This window comes from Trachypithecus francoisi, unplaced genomic scaffold (assembly GCF_009764315.1).
Source record: "Trachypithecus francoisi isolate TF-2019V2 unplaced genomic scaffold, Tfra_2.0 Lachesis_group0, whole genome shotgun sequence".
NCBI classification, from domain to species: Eukaryota; Metazoa; Chordata; class Mammalia; order Primates; family Cercopithecidae; genus Trachypithecus; species Trachypithecus francoisi.
In genome coordinates, this window is record NW_022681453.1 from 106537170 (window position 1) to 106556360 (window position 19191).

General features: G+C 36.5%; 1 protein-coding gene across 5 annotated transcripts in view; it reads left to right on the top strand.

The window, feature by feature from the left end:
* The window catches only part of ROBO1 (roundabout guidance receptor 1), a 420921-nt gene that overhangs the window by 296847 nt on the left and 104883 nt on the right, over positions 1-19191 (top strand). For all 5 annotated transcript variants that reach the window (XM_033211602.1, XM_033211603.1, XM_033211606.1 and 2 more), the window contains exons 4-6: positions 6305-6425; positions 6775-6913; positions 9644-9771. In XM_033211602.1, the coding sequence (XP_033067493.1) occupies positions 6305-6425; positions 6775-6913; positions 9644-9771 (388 nt within the window). The remainder of the gene's footprint in view (positions 1-6304; positions 6426-6774; positions 6914-9643; positions 9772-19191) is intronic.

Consider the following 19191-nt stretch of genomic DNA (forward strand, 5'->3'; position numbering starts at 1 on the left):
TGTCTGAAACTTTAACATGTTCTGCTTCTCCACCACCCGGATTATGTTAATTGAAGTAGTGCTCCAGCAGTTCAGTGTTTAACATTGTGTCTGTTCATTACACAAACTGGTTTTTGATAGGTTTACAATTCAACTGTCAAATCCAGCCGCAGGAAGAGACTTGCCAAGAAATATTTTAGCTTATTTTAAATAATGCTATTTTCACATTGTAGTGTTTTGTTTGTGTTAGACATATTTTTCTTCCCTATGTAGACAGAGAACACGTTCATTTTTGGCTTACGTAGGGGCACCACAGTTTAAAATATATAAACTCACCCTAAATTCACAATCAGGATTTTTGTATGACTCAACATAAAATGTTGATTTCTTTTTGCCTTTGTGTCTGTGTGTGACGGAGTCTCACTCTGTCACCCAGGCTGGAGTGTAGTGGCACAATCTCGGCTCTCTGCAACCTCTGCGTCCCAGGTTCAAACGATTCTCCTGCCTCAGCCTCCAGAGTAGCTGGGACTACAGGCACGTGCCACCACACCAAGCTAATTATTTATTTATTTATTTATTTTAGTAGAGATGGGGTTTCACCATGTTGGCCAGGCTGGTCTCAAACTGTTGACCTCAGGTGATCCACCCACCTTGGTCTCCCAAAATGCTGGGATTACAGGCATGGGCCACCGCACCCGGCCAAAATGTCGATTGTTACTAGGAGGCACTGCTTGAAAGTGTGTTATATATATTCAATCAGGGTCATAGTACTATGTCATTTTTCTGTTCTTTTGTTTATTGAAATGAACAGCCCACCATGGATTCCATATTTGTGACCATTGAGAGTAGAATTACCGCCTTTTAAGGTCCATTTCAATGTAGTCATTGACATAATGCCAAAATTAATTTGAATTTATGGCAATTGAAAGCTGTCATTTTTCTTCTGTTTTTTAAGTTCATTTGCCCTACTCTGTGGTTTGTTCTTTCACTTTTGCCAGTTTCTATCTCTGTCATCCCTGAGGCAGGAAGTGTCTCCCAGGCTTGGTGAGGCTTGTTTATTTTTTCATTTTTTGTAACATCTACTTTGGGGTCCTTAACCATTATTGTCAGTGAGTATATAACAGAATGTTGTATTTTATAATGAAATTGGTTTATTGCTGAGGTGGGAAATTTATGGAGGAGAGTATTTATACGAATCTGGGAAATCTGAGCAGTTTTTCCTTAAATACACTAAGTATTATTTGTATTATCTAATTGTATCTCTTCCTTCCTTTTGTCATTTGAATCCAGCAATTATTTAGTCCAGAACTGGGTCTTTAGAACACAGTTTCTCAATCCCTGCATTATTGACAGTTTGAATCAGATAATTCTTTGATGTGTATTTCTGGCCTCTACTTACTAGATACCAGTAGCGCCACCCCCCAGCCCCACACTCTTCAGTCCCCCAATCCCACACCAAGTTCTGACACCAAAATATGCCTGCAGACACTGCCGGATATCTCCTGGCAGAGGGGAGATGATTGCCTCCATTGAGAAGCACTGCTTTGGATGAGATAATAGTGATCTATAAAGCCTGATGTTTACTTGTTTCTAAGTCTTATGCTGTGTCAAGGCAAATATATATTTTCCTGATGAAACCAGTGGAGGTTGCTTTAGTAATTACAGTCATGCATTGATTAATGACAGGGATACGTTCTGACAAATGCATCGTGAGGTGATTTGATTGTTGGGTGGCCATGGTAGAGTTTACTTACAAACCTACATAGTATGGCCTGCTACACACCTAGGCTATATGATATAGCCAATTCCTCCTAGGCCACAAACCTGTACGGTATGCTACTGCATTGAATACTGTAGGCAATTCCAACACAACGGCAAGTTTTCATGTCTCTAAATCTATCTAAACGTAGAAAAGGCGATGCGTTGGGGAACGATCTTACAACAGCCGCAACATCACTAGGAACTTTTCAGCTCCATTATAATCTTATGGGATCGTCATCATATATGAGGTTCATCCTTAACTAAATGTTATTATGTGACCTATAATTGTAATTTTAATAAAAAGCTACTGGATTTAGCCTAAGGAAGGAATATTGTTTTTTATTAGACAGATCAAAAACAATATTGAATCATTAACTGCATATGTGTAATAAATAATTATAACAATAACGTGCAGGCATTTTCTAAGGGCTTCATATGGTTCATTTCATAATCTTCATAATATCCTTAGAGTTCTATATTAATAGGATTTCCATTTTAGAGTTGAAAAGCAGAGATACAGAGGAACTAATATCTTGGCTAAAGTTACACATATATAATAAAAAGTAGTCTGACTCCAGAGCCCATGCTCACTTTGCTTTCCTAAGTATATGTATCTGAAAATTTATCTAGGCTTTAGAAATCTTTTTTTAAAATGTTACATTTTCGTATATATTTGGTTGTCTTTGGGCTTTACCTAGGCAATTTTGGTAAAGAATACCTTGAGTAGATAAACAAAGGAGCTATTTAGTTGACCTTATTTAGTCATTGATGATTAATATCTCTGCTATTGTTACAAAAAGTGCATTTTTCTCATTAAAAGTGTTTTGAAAATTTAATATTTTTCAGGCCTTGAATTTGTTTTACATTTTTGCGTTGATATGAAAGTTTTACATGTATGAACACTGTGTAACCACATGCTTTTAGTCATATTATGTTACTAATGAAAACAGCTTTTCATGATGCTTAATTTATCCAATAACATTTCTTGTAGAAAAAATTGACAGAGTAAACAAACTCCAGTTTTGTTTACTTACAAAGGATAAAGTATTTGTAAAATGCCTGGTGGGTTACTTTCAATTTACACAGCCAATGTGATTTAGTTGTAAAAGATGGCTATAAAATAAATTTTGATGGAAAAGAAACAGTTTTTCTATCTATATTCAATACCAAACACATGGATATGGGCTCAGAATAGATGTGATAGATTTAGTGATACAATTTTTTCCATGATTAAGCCAAGTGTAATATACAATTGGAGCTATAGTAATAGGGTGTATACTACGAAGTCCTTAGGCCTTTATAGCTCTCTTTGAATTTTGGTTTACCTCAGCTGTTGTTTCCTCCCATTCATCTCGAAATTGGAATTTTTTCATGTCTGTGGATCTCCTGGCAGTCCCCTCATTACTCTTGTTAACTAAATTCCCCTCCTTCTCCATTTGTATGGATTCTTTCAACATATAATAGCATTGGGCTGTCATATATAATGTTAATTGGTGCCCCACATGTGCATAAGCAAGTTGATTTAAAACTCTACATTCCCAAGTATTTAAGATGCATAAAAGTAAATTAGTACTATATTATACTGAAGCTGTAGAAATAAATCTATGCTGTTGCAAATTATTTATATGTTATTATCCTTTGACTCACAATTTTTCTATGTATTTGAATATCTTAAAATTGTCCTTAAAGCCTTACATTTTATAGTAGATAAAAAACATTGAACACTTACTCACTTTTAAAACAAAGAGAATGTTAAATTATGTGTTTGTTTCCTCTTATTTTGGTATATCTTTTATGTATCATTGTATAATTCTTTCAGCAATAAACTTGTCTCCTAAATATCCAGAGATTTCAAGGTTAGATTCTGAGGCGTAACAAGAGGCTCGGTATGCTATCCAAAGTTATAGAACTAATAAGAAAACATCTAGCTACACCTCAGCTCACTTAACTTCCATTTCAGATATTGGATTTTTCATCTTCCTCTTTTCCTGTAATAATTTTGTTTCCTTAGGGTTTTTGGAAATGCTTATGCGAGTGTTCCAAAATCAGTGCATGAAAGGTTACAAAAGTTCTTAGGAAGATTTTGATAAGATGATACTCAAATTGTTCTGGACCTCAAGAACTCAAGTTTTTTAAACTCAAGTTTATTAAACATTAAGATAATAAGGATGTGAGCTGTGCATTTATTTTCATTTGTATAACGCGTATAGCCAAAGACACATATCTTACCTAAAGTCTTCACCTTGTTCCAACTTGTTGTGTGACATTGCACAAGTCATTTCCTCCCACAAAATTTTTACTATTTACAACGCATTGTAACAGGGGCTCCCATGAGGAATTACATATGCTCCTCTGCTTCAGTGTTCACGCTAAGGTCAGGGGACTGACATTTGGAAGCGTAATTAAAACGTATCAGTGCGCATACCAGAGGTCTGTGGGAGGAGAGTTATACTTTTCTGAGCCTCTGTTCCCTTTAGTGAAAAGTGAGGTGATTTTAACACTTCCCCAAACAGTTTCACAGCAGGGTTATGATAAAGGCAGAAATTTAAATGATATATTAAAATGACTTTATGAAACATAAGATCATTAGCAATATAAACCAATAGCCTTCAGTTGGGTATACATTTAAGAATCCCACTTTGCTACCTCCCAAGGAAATAACTGCACATATGAGAAAAGTGTATACAAAAGAATGCTGATTTCAGTGCTGTTCATAAGCGGGAAGAATGAGATATCTATATTACCTGGCACTGATATCTTAAATATCTATCAGTAGGGGAATAGTTAGGTAAAATGTAGTAAACCCAAACAGTAGAATTGTGTGTAACCATGGAAATTGATGCTGAGGATCTGTGTAAAATTTCTTGAACATTTAAAATATAAAAATGCCTCATACTGTTGAAAATGCAGATTACAAAACAGCATATATAACATGATTCTACTTTAGGAAAATTATGTGTGTGTATATATGTTTATATGTGTATATGTATATATAAACACATATTCACGGTAAATGCTTATCTCTGTATATGCATGTGTGTATGTGAGTGTGTATGTATACACACATAATTGAAAGACGAATGTTCAAAAGTACTAACACTAACGTGCATTTTTTGTGTGACATTTTCTTTATATTTCTCTATTTGAAAATGTAAGTATGTATGAAAAAATAAAACAATTTAATATATCTTATAACTGCTATAAACCTTATAGAAATATTTTAACTTGGATAACAGACTAACAATAGTAGTTTACATTCAGCAACAGTGTTTTGAGTGACTACTGTGTGCAGGCATTGTTCTGGGTATGAGAGACAGAATGATGAATGATGCAGAGAAAAATCCCTGGATGGTAATCCGGAGCAGGCTGATCATTTGTTTATGATGCTACTGAAAAAAAATCAAGTTCTAAACCCACAAAAAAACTTTGTTAATGTTTTGTTTCCTCTAATATTTAAAGACTTGGCCAGAATACCTAGTTTGGATGCCTTGATTAAAATAAATCCATTTAGGCATTCAGAACTGTGAGGCGACCTCACCTTTACAAAGTAGTAGTTTCAATGAACTGCTTAGTGTATTATGAAAAACATGTGCTTGGATGTTTCCCTCCCTTCCTCCCCCGCTCCTTCCATCCCTTCCTCCCTCCCTCCCTGCCTCCCTTCCTTCCTTCTTCCTTCTTCCTTTATCTAGTTGGTAACTATGAGGTAAAAACCTCTATGAATAAACCTTCTGGAAATTGTCCCTCATGAAACCTTTCTAAGATCAGGACATTGTAGATATTCGTGGGTAATTGAACTCAACTCTTATCCAAAAGCATGTTAAATTAAGGATAGTCCAATCTTAATTCGTGTTTAGTTTCAGTCGACTTCTTGTACTGTATGCCTGATAACATGTAAAATTAATTTGTATTCAATTATATGTTCAGAAGTGTACCCAAATGTGTCGTTCCTGGTGATTTATTGGGACCTATTCATTCTCTGCTTCCCAAGTCCCGAAAAACCAGCTTGGGTGGCAGCAACATCACGTTTTTAAGGAAATGACAGGTTCTACTATGTTTTTGCAATGAAGATACATTCCTTTACAGCAACTCTGGCAAATTAAGTTATTAGAGACATTTTAGTTAATTCATATAATGCTGGAATACATTTTCCTGAAATCACTTATAGCTAATGTGTATTTCTATATTAATTATAGTCATAGGGTATTAAGAATTTTATTTTTCCTCTTGCTAACCAAATTATTCACGCAATTTTTTGTGGTTTTTCACTTAACTAAATAATATGAAATAACTTGCCCGAGTGAGCAACAAGTTTCTAGCTATACAGAATATAACTTTACATGAAATGTAAGTAAGGAGAAACATTTTTGCTGTTTTTATATTGTACCTTTGGAGTCAGTTCTCTTTAAGGTTACTACCTAAAAATAGCAAATACTACACATTAGCTGTTTGATGTAATTGTGCTTTGATGTGTATGCTTAGAAAGTAGTCTTCATTTGTGAAGACCTCTGTCAGGTAAACATAGCTGAAGCAATTTTAATAATATTCATGTGAAACTTTTTTTAAGATACGAGGAGGAAAACTGATGATCACTTACACCCGTAAAAGTGACGCTGGCAAATATGTTTGTGTTGGTACCAATATGGTTGGGGAACGTGAGAGTGAAGTAGCAGAACTAACTGTTTTAGGTAAGTGCAATTTTATTTAATCTTCTTACTGAAAAATAGATCTCTTACCATTTTGTATCTGTATAGAAGGGAGAAAGAAATATTGTTAAGCCACGTATTTTTGTGGGGTGGGTAGAAAGAGGAGAGAAGAAATCAGAAAAGCAGCCAGAGATAAAATAGCCAAAGATGTGGGAGGAGGACTAGGAGGAAGCACTAAACCTAGGGAGAAGCTTCTAGAATGAGCAGACTCTGTGGAATAATTTCCTCACTAATATTTTAAATTGAAAATATGCTCTTACTGAACTCCTAAAGTGTTTTTCAGCTGGTTCATTTTAAAATTTTACCTTAAGGCGGCTCTTTTTAATTTTAGAGAGACCATCATTTGTGAAGAGACCCAGTAACTTGGCAGTAACTGTGGATGACAGTGCAGAATTTAAATGTGAGGCCCGAGGTGACCCTGTACCTACCGTACGATGGAGGAAAGATGATGGAGAGCTGCCCAAATCCAGGTACACATCAGAGTTTCATGATGTGATTTATCAACTCAGCATTTCTACATTTTTCATCACATCATCTCCACATCCGGGCTGTTAGAATAGTCCATTCTAGAATCCTCTATCAGGGGCCAGATACAATACTGGAGATAATTAGAAACAGGAGTTTGCCATCCTGCTTTCTCTGAGGCTTTCAGAGAAGAACTGTGCATTCATGACCCTGGGCTGCACAGGGAACCCTTGTAAAATGTGATATTCTTTAATATCACAGGTTTCTCTTCTGTTCAGCCAGATGACAGTTAATACTAATTTTTTTGAATGATAGTAGGCAGGAAAGGGAGGAAAGATACAGCATTAAGGATGTGTCCATGAGCCAATTAAAAATCAGGCTTCCTTTTCCTCAGCTAAAATATCACCAGGGAATGGTAGGAGAGGTCAGAGTTTCTTGGTATCTGTCAAGTCCTTAAATTGGCCAGGAGCAGAGATGCACGACTCAGCGAACCTTCAGGAACGAGCCAATAAAATAAAGGCTTTCAGGTATTGTCAGTGGGCTGTCCTCTCCAGTATGTTCACTCATTCAGCAAACATGTGTTGAGCCTTCTCTCTAGGTGTTAGGATTACAGTAGTGGTTTAGACATAGTTTCTGCTCTCAAGGAGCTCACAAAATGAAATGTATTGATAGACACAGAATAACAATATCAAGCTGATGTGGTTTGACTCTGTGTCCCCACCCAAATTTCACCTTGAATCATGAGATTCACGTGTTAAGAGTGGAACCAGTTGGAGATGATTGAATCATAGAGGTGGTTTCCCCCATGCTGTTCTTGTGATAGTGAGTGAGTTCTCATGAGATCTGATGGTTTTATAAGCGTCTGGCATTTCCCCTGCTGGCACTCATTCTCTCTCCTGTCGCCCTGTGAAGAGGTGCCTTCCGCCATGATTGTAAGTTTCCTGAGGTCTCCCCAGCCATGTGGAACTGTGAGTCAATTAAACCTCTTTCCTTTATAAATTACCCAGTTTCGGGTATTTCTTCATAGCAGTGTGAGAATGGACTAATACACAAGCTCTTTTGTCACATAAAGGTAAACCTATACCAGCTCAGAGCGGGGGATTTGAATTTCAGAGAGAGTTCTCAAAGAAACATGACACATAAGTAACATCTTGAAAAATATGTATCAGTCTGATAAGGAAGAAGAGAAGAATATTCCAGGAAGTGGGTTATCACAACATAGACACAAGCTGAGAAGGAATGTCATATCTTTTGAGTAGCATAAAGTTTAGCATGGCTAGGGCATAGGATTTATGATGAGAAGTTATGAGATATCAGGGTGAAACTAAGAAGGGCTTTGTGTAATAAAGAATTTCTAATATTATATGCACATTGGTGAGCCAAGAGTGTTAGTATAAATAGGTTTACCCGTTAGAAAAATTAATTTTGTTGGCCACACGCAGTGGCACACACCTATAATCCGAGCACTTTGGGAGGCCGAGGTGGGCAGATCATCTGAGGTCAGGAGTTCGAGACCAGCCTGGTCAACATGGTGAAACATCATCTCTACTAAAATACAAAAATTAGCCAGGTGTGGTGGCACATGCCTATAATACCAGCTGCTCGGGAGGCTGAGGCAAGAGAATTGCTTGAGCCTGGGAGGCAGAGGTTGCAGTGAGTGAGCCGAGATCGCACCACTACACTTCAGCCTGAGTGCTAGAGTGTGACTCCATGTCCAAAAAATAAGAGGAAAAATTAATTTTGTTAACACTATGGGTGTTACATTATTCTGGGGAGAGGCTAGTGGCAGGGACACTATCTTTGTGGTTGTCCGGAACAACGATGTAAACTGTCTGAACTGGGAGGTGAGATGGAGACAGGGATCCACAGTAAAGAGAAATTTCTAAGACTAAAATGACAAATTGGATGAGTTGTTAGATATGGACAGCTGGTGAAAGAAGATACGTAAATGTGTTAAGGAAAGGAGTTGGTTTATGTTAGGGGAAGAATGGAAATTTTATTTAATACATTAAATATTAGGTGCCTATGGAATGTGATATCTAATTATTAGTTAGAAATCCAAATTTGGAACTTAGATGAATTAAGGGTAGGAAATGTTTGTGTAGTAGATCAATATGTAAACTATAGTAGATAACTTAACTCAGGGAGATCATGTAGAGTAAAAAGAGGACTAAAGTGAAAGTTCAAGGAAAACCCAGCATTTAAGGGGAGGGAAGATGAGGCAAGACAAGTGAACTCGAAAATGAAACTGGGTTCAAATTTCAACTCTGCCACCGAACTAGATGAGGACCTAGGCCAAGTTGCCTTACCTCCTATACCTCATTTTCCTCATCCAAAAAATGGAGGTGAGCATAACAGTTATTTCATACCATTGTTGTAAAAACTTAGAAGGATAAAATCTATAAAACATTTGAAGTCTGGCAAATGATAAGAATTTAATTAATGGTCACTATCTTTTTGTTTTAGTGTGACCACAGGAGCTTGAGGAAATAAGTAAATAAATGCCAACTTTACCCCAAAATGTTCTTTTAGAAAGTAGTTTAATATGTTAGTCCACATAATTATGAAAACAAGCTTTTCTTCTGCCAGCTGACTTAGAGGAATACCACATTTTACTCTTTGTTTTAAATTATCAGAAAAGAATGTGGCATGTGCTTTGAAGCATTGTGTGTATAATGATGAGATCTTTCAAGTAGAAAGTCACTTAACTGTGCTTTCTTTTGTTATGTTATTAGATATGAAATCCGAGATGATCATACCTTGAAAATTAGGAAGGTGATGGCTGGTGACATGGGTTCATACACTTGTGTTGCAGAAAATATGGTGGGAAAAGCTGAAGCATCTGCTACTCTGACTGTTCAAGGTAGGCATTGGGGACGTCTTTGTTTCGGTGGTTTGAACATGCAAAATATAATGCTGACAACTGAAGAAAATATTATGTATAGGGCTGTGCTACATATAGACTTTAAGTATTGCTCTAAATAATGTATTTCAAACATATTTAAAGAACACATGTTGTTTTGCTTATGGGAGCTCTGTAAGTGTTACAGGAAATTGAATTAAATGTTCAAAATTATGTTCAAAATTGAAATAAATGTTCAAGATAGTTCAAAAACTATCTTGGTCAAGTAGAGGCGAAGAATGTGCTTTAAACTCCAGGTCTTCAAACATAGAACCCTTCTAATCTTTTAATTAAATGACAGCTATTTCTGTCTTGGAGGAAACTTTGTCTTTGGAGGAAAACAAATCTTTCATTACTTCAAGATCATCCACTTTCAAGGGCCTGTACAATTTGTAACAGAAAAAGAAGATTCTATTACTCTTTAGAATGTAGGATTCCTTGAATAGGGACTTTGCCATTGTTTTCTGTGCACAGAGTGCTTGCATCATAACAAACACTCAATAAATATCAGCTGATTGAATGAATTGCACTTGTACTTTGCTAATTTTGATACAGATTTATTATTTAGTATCATATGATCCCAAGTGGATGCCGTGTTCTATGGCTACCAGGTTTTTGAAAGTCAAAGTCACATCTTAAGCTGATAGGAGGAAATGGATCTGTCACCTCTTTCCCATCCATAATCCAGAAGTTTTTCATTCTCATAATCCCATTTTGTTTTTCTCTGTGATGTCATACTGATTATTTCTCACTATATCTCATTTGAGAACTTTCCCCTATTTTTTTTTTCTTTTTAAGTGGCAAGTTGTTGATCGTGGAATTTCAGAGGCAATGACCTTTAAAAACACATTTTATTGGTTGGGAAAAAAATTCCTATTTTGACAGTATATATAGTAAATGGAAGTTCTGGCCATAAACCATTTAGTTTGTTTTGGGTCTAACATTAGCAACACTTGATGTTGTCATATTTTCTGAACACTGTCTCTTCTAAGACTATTTAGGAAAAAAAGGTGGCTTTTGAGGGAGCGCTTCTACTGTGGGCTTTGTACAAAAGAGCCTTGTGGGCTTTTTACACTAGAAAAAAAAAGAGCAAAGAATATTTCCTTCCTGTCTCTAAAGCCATTATGTCCCACTTTGGGGTTTTTAGCTCAATCTCATAAAAAACAAAAGGAAAAAAAGAAAGATCAAGAACAAACATTGAGTTTCTAAGGCCAAGACTACTTCTCTTTAATCTAAGTTAGACTTGAGCTCCAAGTAAGGCTAAAACTAAGAAAAGAAAACCTCTTCACATTTACAGAAAGCATAAATTTAAGAGGTGTCAAATCCAAGTTCAAAAGCCCTCCAGAAGGAGTGAAAGTAGCCAGGATGAATACAAGACATGAAAAGGTGTGTCTATCTCCAGGCAATTGTGATAAGGAGGTTGACTGTCTATTACGTTAGTCAGTGAAATGTGTTTCACTTTGTGTTTTCAAGTACTTTACCTTGGTAGCCTGATGCTTTTATAACTAACAGCTATTCTGCTGTGTATGCAGTAGACAGTGAAATCACAATAGAGTTTCTTCTTGCAATTTTAAATTCAGTTACAAAACTCATTCAGCCTTCAGTTTTCCATGTGGAAATCTTGCTCTCTAAGCCTTGGTTTCAGTGGAAATTGGCACAAATGATCAAATCCAGAAACTACTGGAATTTAGAATTTCTCATTTCAACTGTGTTGTGTTTTCTATAAATGTTTAAAAGATCTGTGTATAGTTAAGGATATATTATTCAATATTAAAATAAAATATCCCTATTAACATCACTGTTAAAACATCTTTAACATGCTAGAATAATAAACACAGTACGTTAAAGAAAGTAACATGATTCCCAACTCCAAAAGATAACTAAGAAAAAAACATTCCAAGGAAACCTGAGCAGATATGCCTTTTTTCATCTTTTGAGATTGAATGTAGAAAAACACGAGTTACTACAAAGGAAGCTAATCAGGATTGAAGCCATTTGGTAGCAGGAAATAATTAAAGTTAAAAAATTCAGTAGTGTAATTGTATTGTTAAAAAGCTTTCTGTGTTTTGTGTACAGCTCATTTTTAACAGACAGTGTTGCAGTCAGTATAAGCTTAAACATAATCTTTCTCTCCCTCCCCCCTCATACAATGAGTATTTAATTTGTATCATTGATGTTAAGCCAATAAAGCCCTGTGATGTCGGCAGAAGTTGTGGGAATAAATTACCGTACATAAGGGTGGCCATTTGATTTTCAACCCCAGCACAGATTCAGTTAATTCCAGCATCTTAAAAAGAACCCTGATTTGAGAATTTTTTTTTTTTTTTTTTTTTGCCAAGGTCTTTTTGTAATCCCAAATTCTGCTGTTTTCTAGATTATATGTCTTTAAATATTCCTCTCTTGACTCTAGGGGTTTCCATGACTTTTCTACTTCTGTACTCACCACGGTTCTTTCATGGCACTGGACATGTAGTAGGCACTTTATCTAATACATTCTTACTAAAATTTGAAATGTGAATATGCGTTTCAAACTTCTGCTTGAATAGTTGAAAGAGCACAGGGGGCCGGGCACTGTGTCTCACACCTGTAATCTCAGCACTATGGGAGGCCAAGGCAGGCAGATCACCTGAGGTAAGGAGTTCGAGACCAGTCTGGCTAACATGGTAAAACCCTGTTTTAACTAAAAATACAAAAAATTAGCTGGGCATGGTGGCATGCAGCTGTAATCTCAGCTACTCTGGAGACTGAGGCAGGAGAATCGCTTGAACCTGGGAGGTGGAGATTGCAGCGAGCTGAGATTGCACCATTGCACTCTAGCTTGGGCAATAAGAGCGAAACTCTGTCTCCAGAAAAAAAGAAAAGAAAAGAAAAGAAAAGAAATAGCACAGGGACATCCTAGGGAAAAGTCAAGCAGCTTCCGGTGGCTTTGATTCTGAGTGCCAACAGTATGCTCCATTTGATCAAAATTGAAGAGATTACCATTTATGAATGATGCTGCCTTATGACCTGTGTTTGCAAAAGCACAGTAATTGTTTTACTGTCTGTCTGTATCTCATAATGTCATGTTGTATACCTTAAATATATACAATGAAATGTATTTTTAAAAGGAATGGAGGTGAAAAGGGAACAGAGTAAAATCTAGGGCTAGACACTGTTCCTTAAACTTACCTGAAGTTAATTTTATACAGATTATCAGGCATGGCCTATAGAAAATCCAATTTAGGAGATCTGGGTTGGAGCACAGAAATTTCTTTTTATTTTTAAACAAGCAACTTCACAAACCTCAGGAATGAGGAGTTACTTGATGAACTGACAGAAAGAATAGAAGACTTTTAAAAAATGTCTTTATAATTTGAGACTTACAGAGGTAGAAGAAGTGATGTTAGAGACAATGGTATAGCTCAGAGAATGGACATTGGAATCAGACAGAATTTAGTTGAATCATGATTCTGTCATTTACTGCTATGTAACGTAGAAGAGTTTACATAAATTTCCTGAGACTCAGTTGACCCATATGTAAAATGGACAGAGTAATACCAACCTTTGTATAAGGATATTTAACATATTATCTGTTACACAGTAAATGTTTTGTAAGTAAAGAGCATTATACTTACAAGTGTTATTATTGATAGCTTTATTGCTTAATTTCAATAATTATTATCTGGCAAGAAAAATAGTAGCTTTAGATAATTCTAGATAAGTGACTTTTCTGTTGCAAATGAAGAATCTGAAGTACTAACACTGTCATGGCAATTTATTATGTAACACATTATTAAAGACATTTCTCAAATATAAAGCATTACATTTTCATTTTTTAAAACCTTTGTTGGAAGGTTGAGGCAGGAGGAATGCTTGAGGCCAGGAGTTCGTGACTCCATCTCAACAAAAAATAACTTTAAAATCAATCGTGCATGTTGGCGTGCACCTGTAGTCCCAGCGACTTGGGAGGCTGCGGCAGGAGGACAGCTTGAGTCCAAGGGTGGGAGGTTGCAGTGAGCTGTGAACCCCATCATTGCACTCCAACCTGGTTGACAGAGTGAGACCCTGCCTCTAAAAATAAAACAAAAATAAAAATCCTTATGGGCCATTGTAGTAAATGTGTTGGATTTTGCTAGTGCCAGTGAAGCTAGACCTAGATATGTATTGAAGTTTTGCAAAATAAGTAGATAAATTATTGAAATTTATGACCATTTTGGAAGAAAAATTAATCAAAAAGATGGCATTACATGTGCATTGGAGTGTTATTGTTATGGAAGAACATTCAGCCAAGCGTTTTTTATCACAATTTCCATTCCATTATCTCTAAGAGTGACTGTTTTCTAATTTTTTAGATTCTCAGTACCTCAGTTTCTCCTTGTAAAATAATGGTGCTTCCTCACAATTCATACAGGGACTAGTAAGATTATCCATGAGCAAATATCCTCAAAAACGTCTTTATCTCCTTAATGATCATTCCAAAACATGGATGAAATATGAGGTTGCACCCTGTTAATAGAAAGTAGTTGCATCACTAAAACCTGCATCACATCTGGAGTGACATTTGTGGGATTACTTGTTCCTGGCCAGTGGAATGCCAAAGTCAACTTAAAATATTGAATCAAATAAGATATTGATTACTTAGTAATGCAGGTTTTATTTGACTTAGGAAAGAGGCAAACTGTAATAAAATTTTGGTGATATTAGGAAGTTTGGGCTAAAAATATATTTTTCCAGGGCTCTGTAAGTATTTAGGCAATAAAAAGAATATCCTGATCCCTTTAACTTGTGTATTGGTATTTATGGTATACCAATATTGGTACATTGTCAAAACTCATTGTCAGAATGAGACCCAAAGGCTCAGCAGTAATGACCTATAGAAGAATAATTACTGTTCATTATCTGACCAATACAAAATGGTGAAACAATGCTGTTTGGGGTAATTACAACAGAAAAGTGTTTCTGCTTAACTTTTAGTTAGCCAGAAAATTCAGTAAACCTGAACCTCACATCACATCATTTTCTAAACTAAGCAAAGCTTCATTACCTATAAATGTTAACCATCAGTGTTGTTACATCTATACTTAGTGTTTGTCTGCGTCCCCATTTCCCCTCCATAGGTATAAGAGCTACATACCTTTCTTTTCAAGAAATCTTTTTGTGAACCTAAAATACACAAACAAAATCAAGCATCTTTTTAAAGACATATCACCTCTATTTTGATGTATTACATTGTTCTAATTGAACTGTAGCATCTCAATTTGGCAAGTGTTAGGATTGCTGGCTCCATCTTGGTAGGAATGAATTATTCACTGAAGTGGTATTTCATGTTGCATAATGGCTCCACCTTTTAAGACAAAAAGATATATACTACAGTGTTTATAACAATTTTAAAGGCTGTGACATACCTATAAAAGGTAAAATCTAAGAAGAGCAATAAGCAGAGCAAAATAGATGCATAGAGGCACCCTGCCACTTTTTAAACAGGGTGTCATTGAAACTGCTAAAATGTATGCCTCCCCTTGGTATTCAAGAATGGTTGCAGGTTTGTTGTCATATTATTTTGCTATCTTAATCTAAATCTATTATGTATTATTAGATGCTTACCAGGTGGGCCTTCAGGTTCTTCTTAGAATCAGATGATTGTCAAATGAAATTATTATTTTTATTTTTGAACTAAAATGATTAATTTAAAAAGAAAAGCAAATGCTTTGCTCTTTATTCAAAGTAGACGTTAAGAAAAGCCTGGTGAATACAGCTTCAAAATACTTAAAAATGAAAAAAATTGTATTTATTGAATTATTAATAATAAACCCTATAAAATTTATAACTTTACTTTCAATGACAATCATGTTGGTGGCTTTTTAAATTATTCCATTTTTGAGGAGTGCTATTCCAAAAGAAAGATAAGCGATAAAGCCACATAGTTTAAAGTTTGAGTTTCTCCTGTTTCTGAGTTTGTCCTCAGCCTCTAAGATTTCTTACGATTCCTTGCTCCAGTAGGAATGAATTATTCACTGAAGTGGTATTTCATGTTGCATAATGGCTCCACTTTTAAGACAAAAAGATATATACTACAGTGTTTATAACAATTTTAAAGGCTGTGACATACCTATAAAAGGTAAAATCTAAGAAGAGCAATAAGCAGAGCAAAATAGATGCATAGAGGCACCCTGCCACTTTTTAAACAGGGTGTCATTGAAACTGCTAAAATGTATGCCTCCCCTTGGTATTCAAGAATGGTTGCAGGTTTGTTGTCATATTATTTTGCTATCTTAATCTAAATCTATTATGTATTTATTAGATGCTTACCAGGTGGGCCTTCAGGTTCTTCTTAGAATCAGATGATTGTCAAATGAAATTATTATTTTTATTTTTGAACTAAAATGATTAATTTAAAAAGAAAAGCAAATGCTTTGCTCTTTATTCAAAGTAGACGTTAAGAAAAGCCTGGTGAATACAGCTTCAAAATACTTAAAAATGAAAAAAATTGTATTTATTGAATTATTAATAATAAACCCTATAAAATTTATAACTTTACTTTCAATGACAATCATGTTGGTGGCTTTTTAAATTATTCCATTTTTGAGGAGTGCTATTCCAAAAGAAAGATAAGCGATAAAGCCACATAGTTTAAAGTTTGAGTTTCTCCTGTTTCTGAGTTTGTCCTCAGCCTCTAAGATTTCTTACGATTCCTTGCTCCAGTGATACTCATTGCTTAAACAGGGCAAAGTAGATGGCATTATTAATCTTTCCACTCCTTTTGTAACTTCACAGATAAAGCAGCTCTTCTTACTGTCACAATTTCATTTCTAAAGTACGTTTGTGACTCTCTATCACCAGAGTGATCATGTTCCCATCGCAGTGTCCCATCAGTCACAGGAAACCGAGCTGAAAACGGCCCGAAAACAGACTTCCATACACCAACCATTTCCCAAGCCATCACCTTTTATCTCCCTGAGTTGAAATAGAAGAAAATCCAATCCCATTTTTGTTTGTCTCTCTCACAGCAGGAACTAAAAGACACTTAGTCTTCTCATTTCTCTTGAGGCCTGAGTGTAGGGCCAGCCAGTCACAGGAAGCAATACGTTTAGGTCTCAGTTCACACCCCACTATACTCCTCTCCAGGCTTCTCACAGGGACGGGTCAATTTTTGAAGCTCTGTTCAAAGAAAAGGCAGGTGCCAAACATTGCCAAACCCGATGATGCTGTGTTACCAGATGAATGGGATTTCTGTGAAATCCTAGTTCTTCTCTCATAAGAGCTTGTCCCTTTTTCTTCTCTTGATGTGAATTCACTCTAGTCTCTCAACTTTATCAGCTGTTTTTTTAACTATAAAATACAGTATCACGAATTATGTTGCTGTTTCTTTAAATGTATTGCTGACATACAACAGGAATGTTAAAACATCAAAAGAATGTGCATTCTATTGTATTCTGCAGAATTGTTGTTTTGTCTGATGCTTCCCCTAAGTATTAATGCCAACTGTGCAGTGAAGAAGCGTAACACTTTCTCGTTAGGACTGATGAGCCAGTGACAGCTTCTGGGAGTCTGAGCCTTAAAGTAGGAGATTGACATGCAACAAAGGAGACACAAAGACAGAAAAAAAGACCCGTGCTGTCTTTTGCCTGACTTAATTGCTACTAATGGGATGTTTCCTAGAGCCTCTCTCCTTGGTGCTAGTAAACTACATGCTTCAAAAAAGAAACTTTGGTGAAATATCTAGGACGCTGCAGTTTATGATTGACCCCTATTTACTGTCCCACTGAACTCAGAGCTGAAGAGTAATTATAACTTTCAGTAAAACAAGAAGCAGCTGTCAGAGGTTTGTCTGCTAACCCAGTCTGTAAGCATTTGTTCACAGAATGTAACAGTGAGGAAGGGAAAGTAAGAGCAGACCAGACATCAGAAGCTGAATCTCCCAATATTCTTTACTTCACATGTTGGCAGTGCAACTGCCGACACACAGTCAGTCGACAGCTTGACTCTTTATCCTTCATGCTCCCACTTTCCCGTGTCTTGTTCTTAATCAGTCATCACAAAATCCTACTTATTTTGCCTTTTACCTATTTCTCAACTCTCACCGCCTCCCTTACCTTCTTATCATTGCTCCGTTTTAGGCCTTTATCAGCTCCCCGGGAAACGATTAACTTCTAACCAGGTTCCTTGCCTCCACCTTGTCTCACAGAATCCATTCTTCACACAACGGATTAATCTACCTAAAAAGGCTGAGTGCGATGGCTCACGCCTTTAATCCCAGCACTTTGGGAGGCCAGGATAGGAGAATTACTTGAGCCCAGAAGTTCGAGACCAGCCTAAGCAACACAGTGAGACCCAGTGTTAAAAAATTTTTTACATAATTTAAAAAAGATTTTTAAGAAGATTGTCTACCTAAAACACAGTTCTAATTATATTAATTCCTTCCATAAATGACTTCCATGGACTTCCATGGTTCCCAGCTCTCCAGGGTAAGATCCAAAATACTTTTGATGATGCTAGCCTCCTTTCTTGCTACTCACTTTAGTATAATATGCTATATTCCTATATTTTTTTCGTGTATACGCCACCATGTAGCTTAGCTCTGGGCTTTTTGTTATGTTGGCTCCTTGGTCTAAAATGCCCCAGCCCCACCTGCCCCATCTTCTACGCACTAGTTACTCCTATTCTTGGACGTGGTTCACATAAGCATCCTCCAGCAAGCTTTTCAGACACTCGCCATCCGAGTGAGAGTTAGGTATTTCCCATTCACCTACCCATCTGAAGGGTATTTCAACGTCTGAACTGCTTGGCTATGAGTTCCTTAGGCACATACTTTGCTTACCTTGCTTTATTAGTCTCATTGTTTACTGCAGTCTCAGAGGCATCTGTTTTAGTTAGGGTCCTCCAGAGAAACACACTCAGTAGCATCTATAGAGATAATAAGAGGAGATTTATTATAAGCATTGGTGAGGCATCAAGAATTCCCACCATCTGCCATCTGCAAGGTGAAGAACTAGCAAAGCAGGTGGTGTAATTCAGTCCAAGAGCAAAATTCGGACATTGCAGGAGCAGGAGATGTGTGTCCCAGATCCAGAAGAGAGCACATTTGCCTTTCGTCTGCCTTTTTTCCACCTGGACCCTCAATGGATGGGATGACGCCAGCCCATGTTGGTGAAGACGTGTCTTCTTTACTCCGTTAACGGTATCAAATACTAATCTCTTCTGGAACCACCGTCACAGACACTCCCAGATATAACACGTTACACTCAAATGGACACGTAGGATTAACCACCACAGAAACCTTGATGTTCTTGTGACATTTTCTGTGTGAGTGAATTAAGTGCTCATCCTGATACACACTGGTTGTTGAATCCTTGATAAATCGTCTAACTTCTCTGAGATTCAGAGTTCTCGTCTGTTGAAAAA